The 24,991-nt window shown below is 40.7% G+C and overlaps 1 protein-coding gene across 1 annotated transcript in view; it reads right to left on the bottom strand.

Annotated features, from left to right (window-relative positions):
• Nucleotides 1–995: 995 nt before the first annotated feature.
• Nucleotides 996–24,991, bottom strand: part of CMYA5 (cardiomyopathy associated 5) — a 45,977-nt gene continuing 21,981 nt past the window's right edge. Inside the window, exons 5-13 of the mRNA XM_054003375.1 lie at nt 23,287–23,309; nt 21,212–21,333; nt 17,151–17,300; nt 16,072–16,218; nt 12,625–12,769; nt 4,389–4,522; nt 3,541–3,640; nt 2,411–2,587; nt 996–1,559 (exon numbers count right to left, since the gene is read on the bottom strand). Of these exons, the coding sequence (XP_053859350.1) occupies nt 1,307–1,559; nt 2,411–2,587; nt 3,541–3,640; nt 4,389–4,522; nt 12,625–12,769; nt 16,072–16,218; nt 17,151–17,300; nt 21,212–21,333; nt 23,287–23,309 (1,251 nt within the window). The 3' untranslated portion in view covers nt 996–1,306. The remainder of the gene's footprint in view (nt 1,560–2,410; nt 2,588–3,540; nt 3,641–4,388; nt 4,523–12,624; nt 12,770–16,071; nt 16,219–17,150; nt 17,301–21,211; nt 21,334–23,286; nt 23,310–24,991) is intronic.

The raw sequence follows: 24,991 nt of genomic DNA, 5'->3' as shown, positions 1-24,991 counted from the left end.
TAATTAATTTAACTCCTCTTTTCAGCTGCAAACTCTATTACACTCCTGAAACCTGTCTTATTTTGGAGAGTATTGCTCTTCAGCTGAGCTCAAAAATGAGTCTGGCAACAGAGTCCCCTGAGGTAGAAGTCTCCAGAGCAGGCACTGGGTGAAAAGATTGCCTGCCTGCTTTAAGATTAATTTCCCCCAGCACTCACTGGAGTTCAGCACCACTGGCATTTGTGCCTTCAGCCCAAGACAGGCAGGAAGACAGCCATAGCACCAATGTGTGAAGTGCTTGGAAAATGGTTTGAAAAAGCCAAGGAGAAAAACCAGCATCCTACTCCTGTGCTGACATAAACCAGTTTTAGCCTGCCTGTTTTGGTGGCCCTGAAACACTGCACCTCACTGTCATGTTGCTAGTCCTAGTGTGGATAACAGTAAAGAGCAGGGCAGATACAGGAAAATGTACACAAACCTGAAATTAGGAGCATCAAATTTCTAAGAGCAAAGGTAAAAAGCAGTGACAGAAAAGTGGTAATCCACAAGGTTCTGCATAGCAATCTTCCTTTCACTATCAAAACCACTGACCTGACACAATGAGGATGAAAAACACAAGGGAAGAATTTTACCACTACTATTAAGTTTCCTTACACCCGTGTTTCATGAGTAGCTACTCAAAAGCACAGTATTTACTGACACAGTCAGGTAGCTCTTAGTCTGCTGTAGACAGGGTAGGTAGGTGTAGCATACTCAGACTCTACATAGCTGATACAAAGAACTAGCTTGGGACTCCCTCATTTTGCAAACATGAGGATCTCTACATGATCAACTTTTCTTGATTTGTGCATTAAAGATTTGGCAAACAATGGCACAGGACATATCAATCTGCAGCATGTTTCAGTTGTTGAAATTTTTATACATTTTCCAAGCACATCATCTTGGAGTCAGGCTCTGGTGGTCCTGGCAAATGATGAAAAAATGACTTTCATGTATTGCAGTGAGAAATGCATTTATTTCATACATGGGTTCATAATTCACTTTAAAAAGACAGCTAGCACTATCATATCTAACAAAACTTCTTTATCCCCGTAGAAGTACTGCTCTGTGTATTACTAGGTGCATGCTCCATGTGAAGGAGTTGATTTTCTTCCAGGCTCAGGGTGATTATCTATCTGAGCAGTAACTACAATTGTTGATGATGTGAAGGAGAGCTGTGCATGTAGCATTCATCAGTGAAGACTACCTATCCCTTCCTGGCATATCTCTTCCTCTCTCTATCCCCTGATGCTGTATTCGCCAGTTTTCTGGAAACTGAAGCAGGAAATTAGCTCTGCTTCACAAACTCCGGCAGCTCCATTCCTGTGCACAGGGTAAGCATTCCTGCCTTCTCCAGGGCAAAGGCTGGGTGAGCAGCATCAGTGAATTTGTGCCTGATGGCAAACAGCACCAGTCCTCTCTCTGCATTGAAGAACAATAGCCTTCCACTACTATAATCCAATAGGATGCCAATCCTGGCCAGGTGCTCCGTCACATGGACATCACTCATCACACCAGTGTGAAGAAATCTGTAAAGAAAGCTGTGGGAAAATGGAAACAAGACTATAATGAGCCTCCCCATAGCAATTCACCAGAAATAACCTGCAGCTCAATTCCAATCTATTAACAGGTGGCTGCATACAGCAGCCTATCACATGGCTGCAGCATTTTGCTCAGTACATAGGCAAAACAAATGTGGCATCACTTCAAGCCCTGCCTGGCATCTTGACAAGCCTTTTCACTTGGCATCTTTGGACTCATAGAAAAAAAAAAGCCTCTTGGATGTTTCATTTAGCTAGTAATGCTCATACATCTGTTTGATTTCACACTGGAAAAAGCACACTTGTTTAGATCAAGAACACCTTTAGAGAGTAGCAGGTTGGTGCCTTACAAACCTCCAAGCAGCCTGGCACTGGCCTGCTACCACAGACTATCCCAGCACCCTGCAGTCCTGCCACAGTGTCAGGTGAGTGTCTAGCACTATGAAGGACAAGGCAGGAGAAAACATTCCCTATCAAATCTTGACATCTCCTACAAATGGAAGTAGGTTCTAAAAAGGCTGCATTTATGGAAAAAAAATACCCTTGCTGGGGTTTAGTGAAGCAAATCAGAATACGAGAAGCAACAAACTAGTTCTGTAAGTTTTCTCCATTGTCTGGATGAAGGGTGCTAAAATAATCTATTTTGAGTTTAATTTTTTTTAAAGGTGCTTTATACTCTTTAGACTAAGAGGAGGTCTAAAGATCTTATGGAGATGGCCTTTTCTTATTATTCAAATTTACATAAAGGAAGCAGAAGAATCCTTTCTGCTTTCATGATTCTTGTGGCTGGCCAGCTTTATTTTCATGAAGGAGAAGTAACTTCCCAAACCACCAGACTGAATCCTCTTTACCTGGTTTGTGTAGGACAGCACCTCATGCACCAGGAGGTATCACTCAACCCCAGGACACTGCTCTGTGTTATTGACTCATAGCAAATCCCAATCCTGTAGCTTCTGCAGGCAGAGACAACAATTTCCCAGTAATGACATCCTTGAGCAGGTAGCAGTTCACCCAGGACTGAAGGAAACCTGTTTCTGGAAGAGGCAATACAGTAAAGAAAGTGTGGTGGTAGACAAACCATATTGTGATATTTCTGTCAGTCAAGTCATGAAGCATCATGTAAAATTACTAATGAATTGCACTCTGTTGTTCTAACTGCAGGGTTTTATGAAAGATTTAACTGAGAGTGTTTTCATCTTTGCACTGAGATGGACTTATCTAAAAGACCTCAAATTTAGAAGGTTTGCTCAAACTAGCAAGTCTGGTGGTTTTATACAGACATAGTCACAAACATCTTGCATGCATTCAGTGGTAACAGCAACAAAAAGTGCTTAAACCAGTAAATCCTCATCACAATTTAAGAAGCCATATCAGTATGGCACAAGTTATACACAAGTGGACCTGTGAGTGTCCTAGGACTGATATCAACATGTCCATCCCCCTGCAATGTTGTCAATAGATAGAGCTAGCCTGGTACAATCATGTTAACCTAGGAGCATTTCCTAGTTCTCCAAAGCCACAAATACTTTGGAAAACACTACCAATAATTCCCTCAGGAGTGAAGCAATCTATGGAAGATGGATTACTTTCATCCACAATGTATTAAAAACTAAGCCCACAAAGCTGACCTTCTCAGGGCTGCAAAAAATTGCTTTGAGACTCTGATGGATTAAGCGGTGACTAGGGGCTGAAACAAATCGAGCAGTCCAAGTAGGTACCACTACCTTTGACTTCCTGGCCATTCCTTAGTGTGACACCGAACTCTTCCTAGTACATCAATCCTACCACTGATTTTACTGAGATTTTGCACTGTTTGAAGGGGGGGTTCAATTGCATGAAGTCCAGAGGCTGCATGACCCAAAATGATTCAGTTCTTCTACAAAACTAGCGTCATATGAAAGATGCCTATTGGCAAAAAATTGAAGTGAGAGATCCATCCTGAACCCCACAGGATGGTTTTGCTCATCATACTGCTACTCACCCAGTGAGTTTGATTTTTTCAGGAAGGTGGATCACTGTTGCATTAGAAGAGATTTGCAGTGCAGGATGCGCTGTGTCACTCAGCAGGTGAAATCGAGTTCCTGGTACAAATCATGACAAAGAAACACCAGATCTGAGAGGCTGGCTACATTGACATGAGATAAATCATAAAATGTTAAGCAACAATTGTAGCCATCTTAGCTGGACAGGGTTGTGTCTGATGGCATGTAGGAGTGACAGAAAATTGGATGCAAATGCAAGGAGTCTTCCAAATTGAGACAGCAGTCTAATATTCAGAAATGTAGATAGGTGATAAAGAAGTCTTTTATAGTATGTAAGAAGTTTGAATAATTTTCAATCAATTGCTTTTTTCAAAATAGCGAATTTGAATTTTCAGGCTGATTTGGAAGAACCATACAAAACACTATTTATCTGGAAATCTTAGAGTTTTAAAACTGCTTTGCATGCTTCCTCATCACTCAAATTCCATTAGGTTTTAATTGTGAGAGATTTTCTTTAGGGTCACAACAACTTTTATCTGATTGTGCTCTGTCAGATTCAAGCAAACTGAGATCCCTGAAGAATACTTAATCACTTCATTGCTCTGACAGAATTCAACATTTTTGCTTCTGAAATCACACTAGTTTTACACAAGACATAAATATACAAACTTCAAGTGTAGTCCTGATTATGCTGATTTTAAGTAGAAAAAAAGGGATACAAATTTGAGTTAACAAGATAAAAAAACTTCAATAACTTGGCCACAATCATATTGGGAACTTCAGGTATAATTTCTAAAGAAAAATGTTTGGCTACTTTGCTCTTCCACCCCATTGTTTTGACATCTACCTTTAGTTGAGATGAGAGCTGCTTCACTTTGTTCACTTGTCCCAAATGGGTTGACAGCCCTCAGGTAGAAGAAATAGTTCACATTGGGCTCCAGGGATACTTTCAATTCAGGTTTCTTTATACCAGCGAAAGATCTGCAAATGTTGAAGATACATTAAAACGTATGCAGGTATCCAAACTAGGGAAGACTGTTATATACCAACAGTTAAGTTCCCTAACTGTTTTGTTTACTAGTGAAATAACAAACACCATACAGAAATTCCAAAGGAGAAAGGCAACACTGTTTTCACAAACAGCTGAGTTATGTAAGAGCTTCAGCATGTCACTTGAGGGATTGTTCTCACTTTATCTTTCTTTTCACCCAGTGCAGTCATTTGGTGTAATGACCACTTTATGTTGGTTTTGTGGCATAATTAATCACATAAAATTTAAGCAGCATGGAGTCAAATCCTCATCTGCCTCCTGTGAAAAGTCTGCTTTTTCTTTGCAAAATGAGCAAGTTTCTGAAAGAAAAACCCACCTTTTAATTAATTAATTAAATTACATTGAATACACTAGTGCTTTACTATCTGGCCACATGCTACAAGTCCAAAAGAATTGATACCGTTATCTGAGGTAGCACAGAAATCATGCTCTTCACCATAAAATCTTCATAGAATTGTGATTAACTTCTTATTAGAAACTCCTCACTCACAAATCCTTCAACAGCTAAGCCTGGACTCTGTTGTGTACCATGCTCTCTAATAGGGCAGTTTTGCAGGAGGCAGAGCAGAGGAGCTGCCTTCACACAGTTCCCTGCTTTGACTATGCTCCCCAGTGCACTGCCTCAAAAACTCCAGCCCTGACATCCTCTACCCCTGGTATCTTCACACACTGCTAGAAAGCAGGAGTCAGCACCCACTCAATCTGCTTTACAGGTGCTTTTAAGTACCAGTGAAAGCATTTTGGATGAATAGAAAAATGCCATTTTATTTTCAACATTGACAACAATATGAAAGATTAGCTTAACAAATTCTCTTGCACTGGATCTTGATTTTCCTCATTTTTTGCCTCTTATGATAAGAGTAAAGCCAGACAATATACCTGCATTGTATGTCTGCAGGTAAAGATTGTTTCTCTGTATAAAGTAGGTAATTTCCTCCTAGAAATGCTTTTAGGAATCTACAAGGCAAGTATTTAAATTCCAGAATGGGAGACCTTTGGAGAGTGAGCAAGACACTTTCCCTTCCACCTCAGGTTTGAGAGTGGAGCCTAGGATGGTCTCCCTCCACAATGGCAAGCAATGCCCCTGTGAGAAGCTAGACTAAATAAATTACTTTTTCCAGCACAAATTGCTGTGACCCCAGAAGAGGTAAGGCGAGTGAGTCAGCAGTCAGATCAGATCATTGCTATTCATTAGGGGTGATTGTTTTTACGCACATATCCCACCAGAGAGCAGTACAAACTGACGAATAATCAGTGCTCATCCATTGGGATTTTTCAAATGCCTGTTTCTGCTGAATTTATCACATCAAGGTAAAATCTCACAGCTCTTAATACACCAGATTCATGCTTACACCACACAGATCTCTTTCTAGGAGGATGGCATCTTCAGAAAAGACTGGTGTGTCATCCTTATTAGTCTGTGACAGGTATTTTGCACTGACAGTTGTCATTAAGGGTGATTGAGAGCATCAAGAAAATGCACTGGGTGCATCTGTCATCTATTCCTTCAATTTAAAAGAATTCCAGAGAGTCTGGGGCTTTGGTGTGATCAGCACAAAATTATGCTACTTTCAGGGAATGTGTTACATTAATGCTGGAACCAATGTAGTAAAGAGAAATGGCAGAAACGGCATGGCTTGCTTCACCCTCATGACTCACCAAGGCCCTGACCACAAGACCACTTCAGCAAGGCACAGCAGGCTGAAAGGTTTAGGGAAGAGGTGTAACCTGATGAACTGACTGATGAGAACACAAACTCTTTAGACCTGAGTACAGGGGACAAGAGAAAAAAAATGATGAAGAAAATTACAAGATGGGAACTGAGAAAGGAGGCAAATATGAACGGAGAGAAAGGAAAAACAGGACAGAAGCAGAGGCAGGGGAAAAGAAGTAGGCACTTAAACTTTGAAGAAATTTGCCCATGCTTCCTAGGCAAGACTTACCCAATCTGTTCCTTAAAACCAACACACTGACATCTTTGATGTGAATCTGAAGCACAGACCACCAGTGAAGAGTTTTGAGCAAAGAGTTACATGTGACATGAAAAGAGGATATGCTAAGCTATTCCTTGAAAGCTGTGGCACTATGTAGATGCCTTAAGCAAGTGATGCCCTGTACATGGCTCCTTTTTCTGTGTTCTGGAAAATGTCATGTAAGTCAGCATCCTTCCAAAGAAATTAGGAGATCTTCTTTTTCACTATGTACTATTTATCAAATTATTAAATAATAAAACACAAAATCACTTCCAAATTCAATTAGATAGTTACATTGTGGTATAATGAGTAGACATGGGGTATTCATAATCTGGAGTGTAGATCCCAGAGATGTCTCATAGGTATTCAGAAAACATGTTGGGTCCAGTAATTTGCGGAATAGGGTCAATGATTGAAGTTCAGACTTCGGTCTCTTACAAATACGAAATTCTCCAAATCAGAATTTGGATGCATGTTTAAATCAGAGGGCAATAGTATACTGCTTTTCAGTCATAATAGTGAGACAGAAAAATCTTGACTTCAAGCAGATCTGGGCTGTAAAACAGTGATCAGATTTTTGAAAGCATTATCCACTTGGTAATCTATTTCAGCCAGCTTTAAGCTGCCTAAGAATAAGAGTCCATCAATTTTAGCTATGATTAAAGCTTAAAAACAGTCCTGATGCTGCCAAGTAATGAAACAGAATATGCTGACAAGATCGAATTTCATTTGCTACATTCTGAGCCAGATCCAAGAGCAAAATAAGCTGCATGCAAAGAAGAAAAAGGTTTTGCTATCTGTTGCCTCTCCTGTCTAGAGGGTAGAGTGAAGGGGGAGAGTGAATACTGAGGGCTCCCCAGCAATCACAGTAGTTTATCATGCTTTAGATTGACTCCACAAAAGCAAGGATGAGGAGACGGTATGATTAGTGCTTAGCTTACAGCATACAGGTTATGTGTAGGAGAAGGCAAGGAAAAATGCATCCTGACTGTGTTGGTGGAAGGCTGTTTCATTTCTGATTTCTTGTAACAAGCATTGCAGATAGATCTTCCTCAAGCTCACCTTAAGTAGTGAACTGTAATTATGAAAGAAAAAGAAATCCACCTACAACATTTCTAATGTCAGATAATTTCTACTTTATATACAGCTGCCCACTTTAGAGATGATTTGAGATATAATAATGTTGTTATCAAAGTGTGAGGCATCCTGGTCTTTAGATTAAATGTTATCTTACTTGCACTGACCTCTCAATTTCTTGGTAATGTTGATACAAAAATTAGTGCATAGAAAGCCAAGAAGCATTCGAAGTTTAATATTTTAAGTATCTCCTCTCAATCCTTCTCATTGTAAGATGAATCTGTAAGACTGAAAATCCACTCTTCAAATATCAGGAACAAAAAGGACTTGCACGTTCCTTCACTTTTAACTTGCCAAGGAATATTATAGTAGCAGTTTTATGCTAAATCTGTGATTTCTCTGGTTTTAGGGAAATCTGATGCTGTGTTTTCATGCTCATTTCCTTCATCAGCATCCTCATTTATTTAAAGGAAACAACATCTAGGGGATATTTTTTAATGTCGCCTGAACCCAGCAAACAATATGCCTTGCAGTGATTCACAACACCCTCTGTGCTATAATTGTCATTTCCACCCCCAAGATCCCACTGAAACAGTACCTCCAGAGCTGTGCTGCTATCACTGATAGGGTGAAAGTATGCAAGCTTCTCACAATACATGTGGAAGCACACAGAAAGGGTGCACCATGAGTGGAAAAAAAGCTCATGAAGCTAAAAATAAAGAGCAAATAGCTCTGAGTTTGCTCCCAGCTGTGCCACATGCCTCCTCTCCTCTCCTCTCCTCTCCTCTCCTCTCCTCTCCTCTCCTCTCCTCTCCTCTCCTCTCCTCTCCTCTCCTCTCCTCTCCTCTCCTCTCCTCTCCTCTCCTCTCCTCTCCTCTCCTCTCCTCTCCTCTCCTCTCCTCTCCTCTCCTCTCCTCTCCTCTCCTCTCCTCTCCTCTCCTCTCCTCTCCTCTCCTCTCCTCTCCTCTCCTCTCCTCTCCTCTCCTCTCCTCTCCTCTCCGGCTGTTTTGGGATTAGGTCACCAAAACACCCCCTACTTGCTGTTAGCTGCAATTGGCACAGTTTCCAACACCCTGTTTCCCAGCTACCACAACTACCATGTGGGCAATGATAGAGGAGGGGGACTTGCTCCTTTTGTTCCAGCATTAGACTTGCTTCATAAAAATTCATTCCCTAGAAGTGCAGGTCTTGCACTGTCAGAGAGGATGACATTCAGTAACTTCCACTTTCACCACATACTGCACTTATTTCTGCCTCCCCGACTCTTATGGATTTCTCATGATGTGACACAGGCTTTCCATCTGAACAGCCTACATACCTAATCCCTGGACTACATTTCTCACAGCTTTCCATCTTCCACCCACAACTCCATTGACTTCTCAACACAAAGAGGCTGAACAGTGAGAAAATAGCAGAGCTCTTGAAACTGAAAGAAACATTTCAAAGTGTCACTCATAAAGATTCTGGAAAAAGATTCAACCTGGGAAAGAGCTTTAAAACCACTGCAGCAGGCCAGGGACTCATTTTTGCTGCAGATTTAAGGTGATTTTATATGAAATTATATCCCTCAGGTGGCAAGCTGGTCAGAAGAGAGAAAGAGAAGGGAAAATATAGATTTGGGTGGACTTTTTTGGTTGGTTGGTTTTTTGTATGTTTTGGTCGGTTGGGTGTTGGATAATACCTTTTTCTTGACTTAGAGATGGGGCAACCGAGGCATTTTAAAAATTTTTATTCCATTTTCAGTCTCATGAGAAGGGTGAGACAATACAGACGTTATAATTCACACCATCACAATCAGAAGCCAACTATTTCCTCATTGCAATACTCTATAAGCATTTATTGGCCTATCAGCTTTTTCCCACACCATGCTGTAGATGCCTTAAAGCAAATAATCTAAAACTACCCCTCATGGGTCCCACTGCAATGCATCTTCCATAGTTCTATTTCTCCAAAGTATCTAGTCTTATTTACAAGGCCATCTTTTGAAACCTTTTCCTAGCTCCATTTCTCTCTCAACAATATCTGTCCTATTCCATGGCATTTCTAAGTCAGCATTTCTTATTTCAAAGTCTGCATATGGATGCATACCGTGTGAGCCTTCTACAAACCCATTTCCAACAACTGGGGTTTTGTGTTTTTTTTGTTTGTTTGGTTTGTTTTGTTTTTTGACAGTATTTGAAAGGAACCTTTAGTGAGGTTTCATTTCCAGATATGCTTCACATTCTCTCCCTGGACAGGTGGGATTGCTTCAAGGATGTTCTTGGGAGTTATTCAAAAGCATCCTGGGCAACTGGTTCTAGGGGGCCCTGCTTGATCAGGGCTGTTACTCCAGGTGATCTCCAAAGGTCCCTTCCAGCCTCAACCACACTGTGATTCTGTGGCATGCTGAAGTTTACACGCCACTGACTTAGACCACATGTCTCTAGCTGTTCAATGAAGGCCTTTCTCCCTGTTTGCTCCCTTGGCAGTGTCCTTTACTTTGAGTGAGCTTCCAGAATGACATCTGTGAAAGCAGCTTTATGGGGATGGGACCATGCTGCCTTCTCCTGAACTTTTCTTGAGTGTTCTTCCCTGACCTCTACTTTCACACTGTGCTTGCATCAGCAACTGAATGAGCCTTCTAGAGTTGCTGAGAAATGTGTCTGAACTCCCAGGGACTGGGAAATTGCTTAGCTTCAGGGCTGCTGCACGCACAAAAGGCATAGGCTGTCTATGAGAGGGCTCCACATTTGGCTGATCCCCAAGATGCATGTTGCTCAGGAAACCTGAAAGGATAAACTCCAAGCTTTCAAGGAAAAATAAAACAAACAGAAGAATCTACAAGATTTGAGACCAAAATTCTGGGTGTGCACAGAGTCAGAGTTTTATTCTACCTTATATAGGTACCTGGCTTCTAGTCAACTTGATGGACTTCTATTCAAGTTGATTTCTAATTCTAAATTCCACCTTTGGGGGCCTTGTATACGAGTGATACAGGCAGTTCTCCATCTACCAGTAGGCTTTTCCCTCCCTCAACTTCATCTAAAATCTTAAAAAGAAATCTTTATAAAAATTTTCTCCATCACTATAACAACTTGTGACACTACAGAAGATTCCCAGGTTATTCTCAGGGGGTTGATTTATATAAAAAAAAGAGGGAAATTGTTTTCAGGGAAATTAAGTGGTAAAACATTGACACACAAAAAGAGGTCAAAGCCCAGAGAATTCTCTTAAAGAGAATTTTAAGCTATAGCAATTCTGAGAAAATTAATTGTTTTGTCATGTGGAAAGTTTTCATACTTGTCAGTTAAAGGCCAGCCTCTGCTGACAGAGAGGCCAAGAAGTCAAATGTGACTCAGTATAATTATAAACACGTTAGATTTTACACAAGGTCACTTGAGAAAGCAAAGGGGTCTGTTCTGGAAGCTTTTTTGCCACATTTATCACCATACAAGCAAACACTTGGTGTTACCAACACCTTGCTCATGGATTACAGAAATCAGCACAGTTTCTGCTTTAGTTTTGAGAAAAAAAGTCAATTTCAGATAACAGCACAGAAACTTGAGGGCAAATAACCAGCATATGTTTCAGCAGCAGCTCCTTTATCTTTGACCAAAAGCAACTTTGGCAGGCTGACAGGGACCTGACAGCCTCATGAAATAGGTACGAAACACAGCAAGCCCCTCTGAGAAGCAGGAGAACTGGGCGAGACCTCTCCTTGATTGCAGTAATGCAGCACACTGGTACTGCATGATAAAAAGTCTCTCACCCACACAGAAATTTTTAATTTCAGTTTTCAGCCTACTTTTGTAAGGAGCAAGGCATTCACAATTTCACAGTTGTACTTCTCTCCTACAAAGCTAAGAACACTTCAGTCCACTTAACTAATTTTGACTGCAGGGCATGAATCCCTTCCCTCCTCTTCAAGGAACTCTCCCCTCTCTAGCCCATCCTCATAAAGTCGACATGAACTAGCCCATAGGTGAAGACCCTCATCAGGCTTCTCAGGAAGTGAAAAAGACAACCTCAGCTGGGCTGAGGCTCTTCCATAGGGTTCTGTATGGCAAGCCACCCCTCTCAACTTCATAAAACTTCTCAGACATGTGCAGCTGTATTTTGCTAGAATACTGTCACTGTTTTTATAAGGCAAAGACCCCCAAGCCCTAAGGACACGCAGACCACCAGGTAACTCCCTGCCTACAGCTGAGGGGTTGGAACTAGATGATCTTTAAGGTCTCTTCCAACCAAGCCTATTGTAAGATTCTATGATTCTGCAATAATTTTCTCTGTGTTTCAGAACAGTGCACAGCTACCTGGCTCAGGGGTGCCAACTTCCCTCCTCGTCATCTCCTCTATGCAGCACAGGCTTAGCATTGGGGAAACCAGAGAGGGTCTGGCATAAATAGCCACTACCCTGAATTTCAAAGCTACTCTTGAAGCCCTGTGGCATGCCTGCAACAGCCAGGCAGCACCGAGCTCAGCTGTGCATTGAGAGGCCTCTGCACGCACGTCCAGACAGCAGAGATGCGCCACCAATATTACTGAGACACCCATATCACCCTTGCTATGCCCAGAGATTACTTCTGTCTTGTTCTCCACAAAGCAAAAAGCAAACTGGGCCATGCTCCTCCATCATTCACCTTCCCGTGGAGCTGCCCTGCTCTGTCTTGGCCCGGGGCTACGGCAGCTGCGGGGCCGCCATTACTTCCCCCCCAACACAGCCCCGACACTTCTGGTTGATTGCAGACAACACACCTCCACGGTTTTGGCCCCAAACGAAAGCGACTGCCCGGTTAAACAGAATAAAAAGGCAGTATTTTTATGTCTCAGCCTAATCTCGCAGATTAGTGCCTGCCCCTTAAATTCCTCAGCAAACAGAAGCAGATTTCTTCCTTGCGTGGCTGCAGGCAGAATAATCTCTTGCGTAAGGAGCCGCGGTCTGCAGGATGCTCATTAGCGGCTGCCTAAATCTGACCGAGGGGCTTTCGTGGGGCGGCACTGACCTGAGACCTTCTCCTTCCGGCGAGTGCTGCCGGCAGTACTCCACGATGAAGGAATCGGCGGACACGGATGGGGCGTGCCAGCGGACAGTGGCTGTGTCCCAACACACGGTGCAGTCCTCGGCCTTGATGGTGGGCACAGCGGGTGCTGGGGACACAAGGACACGTTAGCTGTACTGCGAGGAGGATGCCAGAGGGGCATCTTTGGAGGGGAAGGAACAGTCACGGCCGTGAAAACCCACGCAATAGATTTTTGCCCATCTAGCAGTGATCTTTTGCTTGTGTGTATTGGAATGGCAGAGGAAAACAAACATTGCAGGGAAAACAATAAAAACATGCTGGGAAAGTAATTTGTCACATTTTGTGCATTTGTCACATCCTTAGAATGGTAAATTTTTATGCCTTCCTTGAAGCAATGTTTCCTCATTTCTGCCAGTCTGCAAGGAGCAGAGCACCGAAGCAGTACTGCCTACAGCTCTCTGCATCACCTCTATCCTGTCCTCAGCAGTCCCTGCATGAACTGCATCAGGAACAAATGTGCTGCTGCAAAAATGACAGGGAGATGCTGACTTTCTGTTTAATTATGTCCTCGTTATTTTTGCAATGCTACAATTCGGTCCTGTAATTTCGAAATTCTTTTTAGAGATTCTGTTTAAGAGTTGAAGGCCCAACTGCAATACAGAAAACTGAATATAAAATAATGCACTAGCTGCAAGTAATCAAAAGCTATTGTGTGAAACTGCACATTCAACACTGTAGGTTGAAAATGGCTCAGTTGTATTCTCTTGTTTTTTTCCCATTCTGGAAAATAGCAACAGAAAACACCTTACAACGTGTTGTGAAACCCACATAAACAGTCCTAATGCAAATTCTAAAAGAAAGGGTACTAATAAAAAAAAAAAAAAAAGTCATAAAAATTAATTTTTCTTTCAAGGTTCCAAATAGGAAGCCTAACACAAAAGTAGGGATTAGATGATTTTAAGACAAGATAATCTAATAGAACTATAGTAAACATTCCTGCATTCTCTTTTTTAAGAAAAAATATTTATTTTTACTAGAAAAGGAAAGGAAATCACCCACAAATATTTAACAAATTCCTGGTTTAGTGGAAATCAGGAGGTTAGCAGTTTAGTTAAGATTTACTTTATGTTTTACTGCAGGAAGAGCTAATGTATGTATTTAGCAGAGCAATGCATTTGTGGGATAGACCATCATCTGGTAGCTTCCTTAGCAATAGTTCCTTAATTCTCTTCTGGTAAATTTGATTATTGTCTGTTTCTAAATGCATCCTTGCTAAAGAATGAAAAATTAATAGCTGAATCCCCTAATACGTGTATTCAGCAGCTTACACACATACTTACATGTAGGTATGTGTAAACAGTATGTTACAAGACATTAAGCTTTTTTTACTGTCCACTGTAATTTTACTGTAATTTGAAAATATCTGTCTAAAGAGTAGCTGAAGTGAGCATACTAGAAAATACTGTTAGTGTGCTTCTGACATTTTTTAACAAATTAAGTGCAGCTAGAATACATAATCTAATTTTATTGTAATATTCTGGAACACATGTAAGTGATTGTGTAAAAGGCAAAGAGCCAATGGTGAAAATTACACAGGTTTTGAGCAACAGCAGAGGTGTGTCCACTTGTGTGTCTTTAGGACTGCAAGGAGAAATTACCAAGAGATCAGTTGTGCGGGAGGGGTCACGGGGATAGAGGAATACTTCTTGCCTTGACCATCATCCCCTCACAGAAAATACTGTTTGGAGACAGAACGTTCCTCAGCGGAGAGAAGGACAAGCTGTGAGTCTGGGAGGTGAAGGGGCAAGAGTCAGAGGCTTCTGGGGGGATGCTACAGCAGCGTCTACCTGCATTCCCCACAACTCTCCAGGCTACACTGACACCTCCACGGGTGCAGTGCCAACAGAGAAATTTTGTGATCATTCCCAACAACTGGAAGAGTCTCAGCTTTGTTCAGCTATTAAGGTGTATATTCCTATAACTGCATATACCAGCAAATAATTTTCTTGTATGTGGGAACTTCTAATCTTAATTAATCATGAAGATTAATCTCCCACTAAGAACTGGCTTCCATTACTGGTGCTCATCTTTCTGCCTTTGGTGTTGAAAGATGAAGCAATTTTGCATCAGCCAGTCCTCAGCAGTGTACCCAGAAGTCCGTCTGGGGCTCATGCACTCCAGAAGGATCTCAAATGAGCTTTGAGGGAAGGTGTTTAATAAGCCCACATTTTGCCCAGTTTATTTGTTTTCTTAAAGAAAAAGGCTGAAGGAAGCCATTAAAGACTCATAAACTTTTCTTAGAAGGATTCAATTTTTAGGAATGGTGAGCCTGACACCAAAAGGCAATGAGATTTCTTAAAAATAATGGTTTCAGAAAGGTGAAACCCCCTTTTAAAATTATGATTTATTAGCTAGCAATAACTCATAATTATTTGTGCATTTGGCAGAAAGTCTGTACTATGTTCACAGTTGCATTGATGAGTTGCATTACCCTCTGAGTTCTCTTGAAAATAACATTTGTTAAAATATAAATCAGAAATTAAGTATCGGGGAGACTTATCAACAGATGTGAAGTCTAGTAGATTAAGCAAAATGCTTAAAGCTGTGGCTTCTGCCAAGTAATTTCAACAAGAAACTCAGTGTGGAACAGAATTTTTTGCTATGAATTGTTAGATATCCTTGTATGTATTTGTGACTTCAGGAGTGGAATAATTGGTTTTTTTCCTGCAGCACTGAAAAAATTGCCTGACAGGAGGGCCTCAAACACAAGGATGCTTCTCCTTGCTTGTAATTCAAGAAGCAATAGTTTTGTCAATACAAATTATTAAAGAAATTAATGCTCAGAAAATCAGTCAAATGAAGCTCATAAGCAATACTCATCTAGTTACTCGTCTCAATTTATACTTCTTATACAACAGCAGAGCCTCTCAGGCACACCTGAGATTTGTGTCCCACTGAGAAAGACACAGCATGTAACCTCAGTAAAGCGGTCCTTCCCTTGAAAAATTAATACCTTAAATCATTGCAACATAGATATATTCAGGTGAATGGGAGAGAGGCAAAACATGCAGCCAGTCTCCTCCACTGTGGGCAGGAGAGGGAGCAGCAGCAGAGAGCAGCCAGATGGCTTTCCCAAAACTTCCATGGAGCAGTGCAACATACTCAGAAGATAAATACGTAATGTGCTGCCCTGATGCTGCAGCCATGTGGCCCAACACTGGAAATGTCTTCAAATTTGAATGCCTTCAAGTTTCCTCTCAGGAGCAATCATGCCACTATCTCTTAGCGAACAGGGGAATGACCATGAACTGCCTACTATCTGCCAGATGGGCTAAATGAAGCAGTTTCTTCTGTATCAGTAACACGGTGGACTAAATTAGTCTAAGGACCTCAAACTTGTAATAATCAAATCACAAAAAATGTACATACCTGTTTTAAAAATTGCTTTTTCACTGGGTAAACTGCAGCCTGTGCCATTCACAGCCATGACCCACACACTGTAGCAGCGATCTGGCTCCAGGTCCTCCAGAATGCAGTGGCTCTCTTTCACTGTCACTCTGTACTCTTCCATTAAGGCTAGGAGAACACACACATACACAGGACCTCACACTAGTTGCACTGGTAGGGCTTACAACTGAGCCTCTCAAATAATATATTAAAAACAGTCAATTGAAAAAGATCCAGAAGTTATTACTATCTAAGATCTCCATATTTCACTCTGACAGAAAGCTTTTGACATGCCCTTGAGTTGAGCATACACAAATGCCGTTCATGGCAAGTGGAGATTATTGTCCTCAGTCCTACTGGACTGCAAGTTTGGGACATGCAACCAGCAGTTACCAGCCCTGGTGTTACCAGTTACCAACTCTATAGCAACAATTCTTCATAATGAACTATATATCACTTAGGTGTAAATTACCTATTACAAAAAGCCCTTAACATCCTTTAGCCTGTACATATATGCATACATGGATTTGTGCAGAGCCTGGTTTGCTTTGAGCTTTTTAACAAATGAGCATTTCAATCCCCTTTATTAAATTTCAATTTTTAATATTTGAAATATTTTGAAAAAAATCTTTGTCTACATATGGAAATACCTCCTAATGCTTTTTCAATGAGGACGTATTTCTGAAGCACATGCAGGGTCCTAAATACATAATGAAACCTCTCCCCTTGGGAGCTCTGTCTGCAGTCCTCATGAGTAACCAATGGGGCAGCGTGGACACATCCTTTCTGATGGTCAGGCCTGGTCATGAAAAGGCACTTCAACCGTTGAAAACAATTGCCCTTGACTTTACAGAGCATGATATTTCCTTCCAGTTGTGGGGACAAAGCGGAGGAGAAGAAACAGCATCTTCCTCACAACCTCCCCCACCACTGCCTATATTTAGTTCTATACATGATGTCTTCACAGCCATTCTTCTTCCCATGTCCTGGGCACTCTCCTGCAGCTCATCCTCCCATCTACTTACCCCAGACCAGGGCAGAAAGGGCAAGATCTTACGCACCCCCTGCATCTTTGCTGGCTTGCAGCTCCTCCGTACAGTAGACCTGGAAGCAGTCGATGGTATCCCCATCATTCACAGCCCAGTAGACAGCAATGGAGGTGCTGGTGGCTGAGTTTGGCTCCTGAGGTATGACAGTCGGTGTCTGTGGGACTGAGAGGAAAGTCTCCCATTGTTATACATGCTTCTGTGTTTTCAGCCAAATTACCTACAAATTCATGAGTCAACCCAATTGCTTATTTTCACTCAGGTTGCATATTTCCAGAGAGCAAGTACAGCAGAAAATACAGAATACTGGTGCAGTCTTAGAGCAACAGATCCTCATAAACTAGGAACAGAAAAAAGTATCTGCTCAGCATTGGAAGCCTCCCATTTCCCTCACAAGTCTGGACAAAATAAGATGCTGTCCTAGTACTGGGACCACCCAAACCCAGCACAAAGCATTTGCCTATACCTTCCTCCAGAGAGATATGTGTGCACTGATCCCAGAAACATGGGCAGCGGAAAGGACCTGCCACACCAGGAGGGGATTCATGCAGTGTGTCAGTGCTGCTGACAGCAGCAGGGATGCGCTTCAGGCAGAGAAGGCTCTAACTGCACTGGGGAGCAGGAGGCTCCCTGCACTCTCGGGTCCACCCCTGCTCTAGGGTGGACTCCTACTGCACACACAGAGCTTGGCTCTCCTTCCTACCATGGTCATTTCCCCACAGACCCAGGGGACTGAGAATTCTTGGTTTGCAGGTGAACCTGAACTTCATGGGGCTACCAGGATAATTCCTCACAAGTGCTTCAAAGATTTCCAAGTCTCCCCATCTTTTACACAAACTTATGTCTCCTGATTGACACAGATCCAGCATAGATGAGATATTGTTCGCCTCTGTGATTATGTCATAGAAGAGAGGGAGGGCAAAGAAAGAAGCAAAAAGCCCCAAAAGATGATAATTGTTAAAATGATTGCAGGGAACGAAAATACATGGTTCTATTTCTTCATCCAGTAAATTTCCATATTTCATGAATTCTCTTAGAATCTCAGCAGAAAGCTTTAGCTTTCTTTTCAGTTATCTCCACAGTAATGATGATAATGCCCTGTGGCATGAACAAGGCAAATGCAGATGCTGGCTGTTTCCTTATGATTTATACAGAGAGCTACGAGTACAGTAGCATTACATCTGCTTCCCATTGAAAAAAAATTATCCTTCTTATTGCTAAAAACAATCCTCATTTTGTTTTTTGACTGCATCTAGAGTTGGCAATTAAGAAATTTATTATCTTTAGGAAAATACTTCCTTTCAGTGGACATGGTGGGGAAACCATTTTTTTTTCCATGAAGTTGCCTAGAAACCACTATTTTTGATCACAGAAACCCCACAGTTGCAAGATCTATTATTATGCCAAATCTGAACAGAAGCTAGTTTACTGAATGAAACTTCTGAATAAAAAAAAATCATAGATCGAAATTCAGTTGAGAATTGAGAAACATTTGATTTCTAATTTCCTTTTGCATAATATGAAACAATTTGAAAGGAAGCAATTTCAAAACAAGAAGCTGAACTATTCTCTCCAGAAACAGAACATTTATGCATTATCCTCTTTTAAGTGGCCCCTTTTAAAGTGAATTTTAATTAAAAAATTAGGTATTTGCAATATGAGTTTGACTAAATTATATTTTTCAACAGAAAAGTGACATATGTTCTCATCAGTTCAGTTTTCATTGAAGTCCTGTGGTGTAAGTTTTCTGTCATGCTGTGTAATCTCCACAGTAATCCACCTGTTTTCCCATGTAATGAGAAACAATACTTCCTTGGCATTGTGTATTTGAAGAAGGAGAGCAGATACATTCCTCTGTGACTCTATTGGAAACTTTTTTACAATCAGCAAAAGTCCTCACCTTCCAGTATAAAAGGCCAGGACTTGCAGTGGGTTTTGGAAATAATAATTTTTAATTTTTTTAATTATTCCCACTCTTCTATTCCCAGGCAGAACCTGGCTTCAGTTACACTCAACAGCATGCTGCAAGGGTTTTTTATGCTAATACATTTATGAATGGAAATTGATTACATGAAAGGAGGAAGAATTTGAGGGAAAAGGGCTTTTTATTAATGGATACGGAAAATTTGGAAATGGGGGGCATTTTGAAGGAAGATGTTTCTGAAGTGGTGAAAATAATGTTCTATGAAATTTTTCAATAAAACATGATTCTTTCTGAAGGAAAACACATGGATTGAAGAAACCTGGCACATTCATATGCATTTCATCATATGGCTTCAGTCAAATAAAATTCCAAGTGTCTGAAAATAGTCCCAGTATGTGATAAATTCATAGCCATTTAATTCAATTCCAAATCAAGTTACATGTATACATGATTTTCCTTCAGGAAGGTTGTAACCTTGAAAAAACAAACTATCAAACAAATGAGAAAAACCACACCAAATTTGTTGTCTACTGCTTGCCAAAGTAAAAATCATGATAGCAGTTGAAATATGTTGCAGTAAAAATGAAGACAGAAATTTAGGTATATGTTAGTTATTAAGTAGGCATAAAGGATAAGGAGCTTTGAAGATCTCTTACTAGTGGACAATTATTCATTTGCAGTTTGTCAAAGTAATCTGGTCTGGAGCCGGCAAACACAGTAGCTAATGCAAACTAAAGAAAAGCAGACTTCAGCAGTTTAGGGAAATAAATATTGGAATGGCTTGTGGGAAAAAAGAAGTACATGGCTCTGTTCTCCTGTATGACCTTGCCAGTAGGCAGCAGCCTAGGAGGAAAGAATGACTGCACTCATGGGACGGCAAGAGGAGGTTTAGGAACTAAGCCAAGAAACACAGCAAGTTTACACCATTTACAATTACACCAGCAAGTTAACTGGCAGAGTGAGTTACAAAATTATTCTTTTTATCTGACTTCCTAAAAAAATGACACTGCGATAATGCTGCATACATAAATGCCTGTCCAGCTTCACTGGAGAAGCTTCAAATGCCACAGGCAAATTCATACACATCTGACAAGAACATCTCAGAAATATTTGAGTTCCTCCAAGTCTAATAAAAGCAGTGGTGTGGAGGAGAGAGACAACCTCCCCATACTGACACTGCTAAGAAGTGCACTCAGCCCTTATTAGGCACCAGAGACTCAGCACAAGGTGGGCACTTCTCCAATGTCCCATTAGTCTTGAAAATCCAGCCAGTGAACAAAGCAACTTAGGGAATCTAATGTTCTAGTTTCAGTGCTTAGGGACCGAACACATGAGAAAGGGGCTTCCCTTCAAAACCCAGGGAGTGACTGTGTTGGCAGTAGTGCATGTGACAATGAATGGGAGGGCACAAAGCATGACAGTGAGATGTGAGATCCCTAAACCGCTGTTCTCTTGAAAAAGAAACCCTAGGGTGGGGTCCCATTATGAAGAAAATGAATCCACAAAATGGCTCTGACAAGATCTTCATTGACAGCTGTCCAGATCTAGATAATACATCTATATATACAGGCAGAGCAGAAAACCCAGTCAGGCTTTTTAAAGGACATGAAATATCAGACAGAGATAAGTAAACCCCTTTCTCATGTGCAATTTTTACTACTACCCTCCCAGGCAGAGGCTGTTTCTAGCTATAGTTAACCACTTTCCCGTGCACATCTCCTGTGAGTTTCAGGTGCCTCCATTCACTTGTGACAAGTCCAGGGACCTCAGCCATCAACCAGCCCTCTGCTCTCAATTCCCACACCAAGCATTCTGGGACTGCCACCCTCAGAGAAGAGAGCTCAGGAGATCCTTTGATTGCTTCTTCTGTCTCTGCATGCAAGGAAAGGTAACTTCTTTAGCCCTGGGAGATTTACAGATCAAGACCTTCAGCTTGTCTGAGGAACAGATTTCTAAAATGATGCAAGAATCCCCCAATTTAGCACTTCTCCCTCTTGCTTATCTTACTGTACCTACTATAAGCCAAACACTTGTGCACAATTAAACGTCATTTTACATTCAACTCTGATTGCTAATTACATGGTTTGCAAATCTACACTTCTCATATAGATTCTGTTTTAGTTTCCTGAAGACAATATCTGGAGTCTCTTACCAGTCACGTGTTGTAAGGAGTGTTGATTGCTTTGTCCTGGGCTGTCTGCATAGTGCTCAAACAGTGAAAAAGCACTGGGCACCTTCTCTAAAGAGAGAGTGGTATCCATTGCAGAAAGTAACCTAATTGGAAGAAAACACATATCTGTCCATGTAAATCCTTTGTGATATAGCATAGTTTTCCAAAGCCCAGAAGCGAAGACCAGGTGACATATGTTTATTTGAATATTTCTTGGGAACTTGAGGACAGCATACAAGGAGAAGCTGTCTCCCTGATTTTGAACATTTACACCATAGCACAGTTTCAAATCAGGAGCACAGTGAGAGTGCTCATGGCCTGTTTACACTTAACCCATGAGAATGTGAAGATGTGGAAATTCTCAGCAAGACTCTCAAGAACACAGGGGTTTGGGCTTGCTAATGCAGTGCCTTTAAAGGTTACAGACCTTAAAGCTAGCTACAGCAGCTGACTCCAGAGACGTAATGTAAAGCAGCTGCTTGTGGCAAGCCAAAACACATGAGAGGGAAGATAGATACCACCTAGTTAGCCTGTATTTGCTGGGTTCATTATATGAAAAAAAAACCAAAACACTTTTAACTATGGGACAGAAGCAAACTCAAGAAAATGGAAGTTTTTTTTTCAAGGCATCTGAATTTTATATTTCTCCCCTTCATTTATTTCAGTCATTGAAGTGGTTAATTATGCATAATCTTAACAAAGCACAACAAATGCAAAATACACTTTCTTTAGAAAAACATGCATTATTAAATAGACTTGTTCTTAGCCTATTTTAGGTAGACAGGTATTGTCAAACTAAAGTAATAACCAAGCCCATGCACCAAGCAGAATAAACTTTATTGTGTAAGTAAAAAAGTAAAGATCAAATGGACAGAAAGCCTTGGAAAATGGTTTTGTTCAATTTTACCTGCTCTAATTTTATGCAATAAACTAAATGCAGATACATGGCCAGACAGTTTTACTTGCAACAGGTGAGTCCAGATTCATAGTTCTAATTCTGGAAATTTATAGAAACCTTGAAGGGGTGTTTGGCACATTCTCTTCAGATTACTCTCCTGGGGTTGTAATTTGACTGCAAACTGAAACCCTGCTGTCACTGTTTATACCCCAGTCTGTGTCAGCACTTATATCCCTGTGATGGCTGAGGCAGCACTGACAAGGGTCAATTTGATACAAACTGACAGGGGTATGTTTGATATGCACTGCACAGTGCCCAAGCCCTCCTGGGAAAGCCAGGGCTGGTGGGCTGGGCAGTACAGTTTTGGGGGCTTGCACAGGAGAAGTTTGCAGCCAACTGCTCTGAATGTGTTCCCTTTACCCTAGAGAATTTTTTGGGGAATATGGGCTTATGGTTGAACACTTCTCTGATAAAGGATGGGACTCACCAAAATAACTCCCTTGAGAAAATCCCACATGGCAGAGAACTGTTTGTGATTGTGTGCGTTTATACAGGCAGATGCAGTTATAATGAAGCACCAGCCCTGTACACACCCTGAATCAGGCAGTACTGGTGGAAAGCCATACGAAAACATCAGCTCGTAGTCTCCCAGCCAGGTTTTGAAATCTACTTTATCTCATTTTTTCTGGAGTTGTGTTCAGAGACATGGTCAAATTACCTGTGTTGTTTTATGTTATAACCTTTTAGAGACTAAGTGATACAGAACCAGACTAGTGAAAAAAGAAATGAATCAGTGGTATTCTGATCAGTCTAAAAGGTGGAAGCATGGTCACAATGGTTATTGTATATGTATGTATAGTAATAACTACAGGGAACATCTCTTTAAAAATATCCATGTAGAGATTTAAAATTGAGCTGATGTTTTTATGTGCTATTTGTTTAATTGATGTATTATAGAACATGTGCAAAACACTTCAAAACCAGTCAGTTACAGCAACAAGTATAAAGCCGCTTTTCTAAATTTCATTATTTGCAAGGTTTATAAAGGTAGCTCTGATTACTAGCAGTGTGTATTCAAAAGCCCCCAAATACTAAATGAAGCATCCAGCATGCTAGGCCTAGTACTCACTACAGTGCACTTAACCCATACTTTGTGTACCTTTTATTCAATTCTTTAGATGACTAGAGAAGGGAAAAGAAATATGTTAACAGTTTTCAAAACTCCCAAAGTGTTGAAAAGCCAGCCATGATCATCTAACAATCTTTCTACTCTCCACAGACAAAACACACACAGCTTTATTAACTTGAGATTGTGTGGAATGCTGCTCATTCACACCAGCAGAGAATTTATTTCCTTAGAAATATTTCGTTTCAAAGCTCTGGCTCAGCAGAGTATTAGAGTATAAATCTCATTTTAAGTGCTTGAGGGGTCAGTATTCAATATCTAGATTTAAAGATGGAGCATAATCAAGTACTTTCTAAAACCAGGACTTTCAGAGAAAGAAAACACTTGCACATTAACAACAGTTAAATCCAAATTCTGGCTAAAATGTACTTCATAATTTCTTATTACTAGAAGCCATGTGAGATTTTTACTTATGGAATGAGAGTTTGTCCCATGCCCCAAGAAACTTCAGATAATATTTTCTGGCCTGTGAACAAAAAAATTCCTGTCCTTTATCACTAACAGAAGGGAGCAGGGAAATCCAGTAATTTTCATACTCCCTCAAAAGAATTACAGACTATGAAATTATGTTTTTCCCAAAGCACTGATCCTCATAAAATCAGGAAAATAATCTAAATTTTTCATCCATCCCAAAATAGAAAATCTACCACAACATCCACTTGGTTACAGGATACTACAACATTGTGTGGCACAGAGCAGGAAAGAAAGCCAAATATTGGCATAATTTCTGTAGCTGCTGTGGCATATGTAAGCTTGTATTTCAAAAGCTGGCTTATTTTGCATGAGTGATCAGGCTTTAGACAGTAATTTGACTTTTCTATTTCTGGCATCCCAAGATAGTTTATCTGCAACTTCCAGGTCACATGCTAATTCCATAATGGGGGAAGATTATTATCCCAGAAACTCCATCGTCTTTGAGCCTGGTAATACACTAGTGGAGAGAAGAAAGTGCTGTAGCTCACTTAAGGACAAGTCTTGCAGCCCAAGAACAGTACTGGAGGACCCAGGACCAGTAACACCCTCTGAACAAAGTTTAAGACTAATGACTGTATGAGTTAGTAGGTCCAGTCCTGCAGATTCACTGAAGATGTTTTTAACATCCAGCAAGGACCACTGAGCCACACATGTCATACGCACAGCCCTCAGCCTATCTCATTGTCATGGTTTCACCCCAGTCAGCAACCAACACAGCCCCTCACTGTTTTTCAACAGTAATTATTTATCACAGCCTCAGTAATTTGAGTGCATAAATACTGTCCATCTGCTCATTAAAAAACACCCCCAAACAACAACAACAAAATCCCAAAACAACAATACACAACAAAAAATCCTACAGCCCAGAAACAATTTTACTTTTCAATTGCATTTTCTTGTTTCAAAGATCACTTTCTTGTTGTTTATTATTATACATAATATGTATTTTATTTTTCATATGGTAAAATAGCTAAATACTCTAACATCTCTTACTTCTCAGTTGTATATTCTAGATATATTATCAAACTGTCTTTTCAACTTCTTAAAAAATTAACAGGACCATTTTACTAGCATAAGTCACATTTTTGTCCTGTGCATCCTCTTTATAGTTCTCTCTGAGAATTCCCACATCAAAACCAAATGATCCAGCGGTTCCAGAGTAGAATAGCTGAGCTAGCAGGATTTAGCTGTCTTAAAAAAAAAT

The sequence above is a fragment of the Vidua macroura genome, chromosome Z, assembly GCF_024509145.1.
Source record: "Vidua macroura isolate BioBank_ID:100142 chromosome Z, ASM2450914v1, whole genome shotgun sequence".
In the NCBI taxonomy this organism is placed as follows: Eukaryota; Metazoa; Chordata; class Aves; order Passeriformes; family Viduidae; genus Vidua; species Vidua macroura.
The sequence above is the reverse complement of the archived record's forward strand: the minus strand, read 5'-3'. Positions and strand labels throughout refer to the sequence as shown.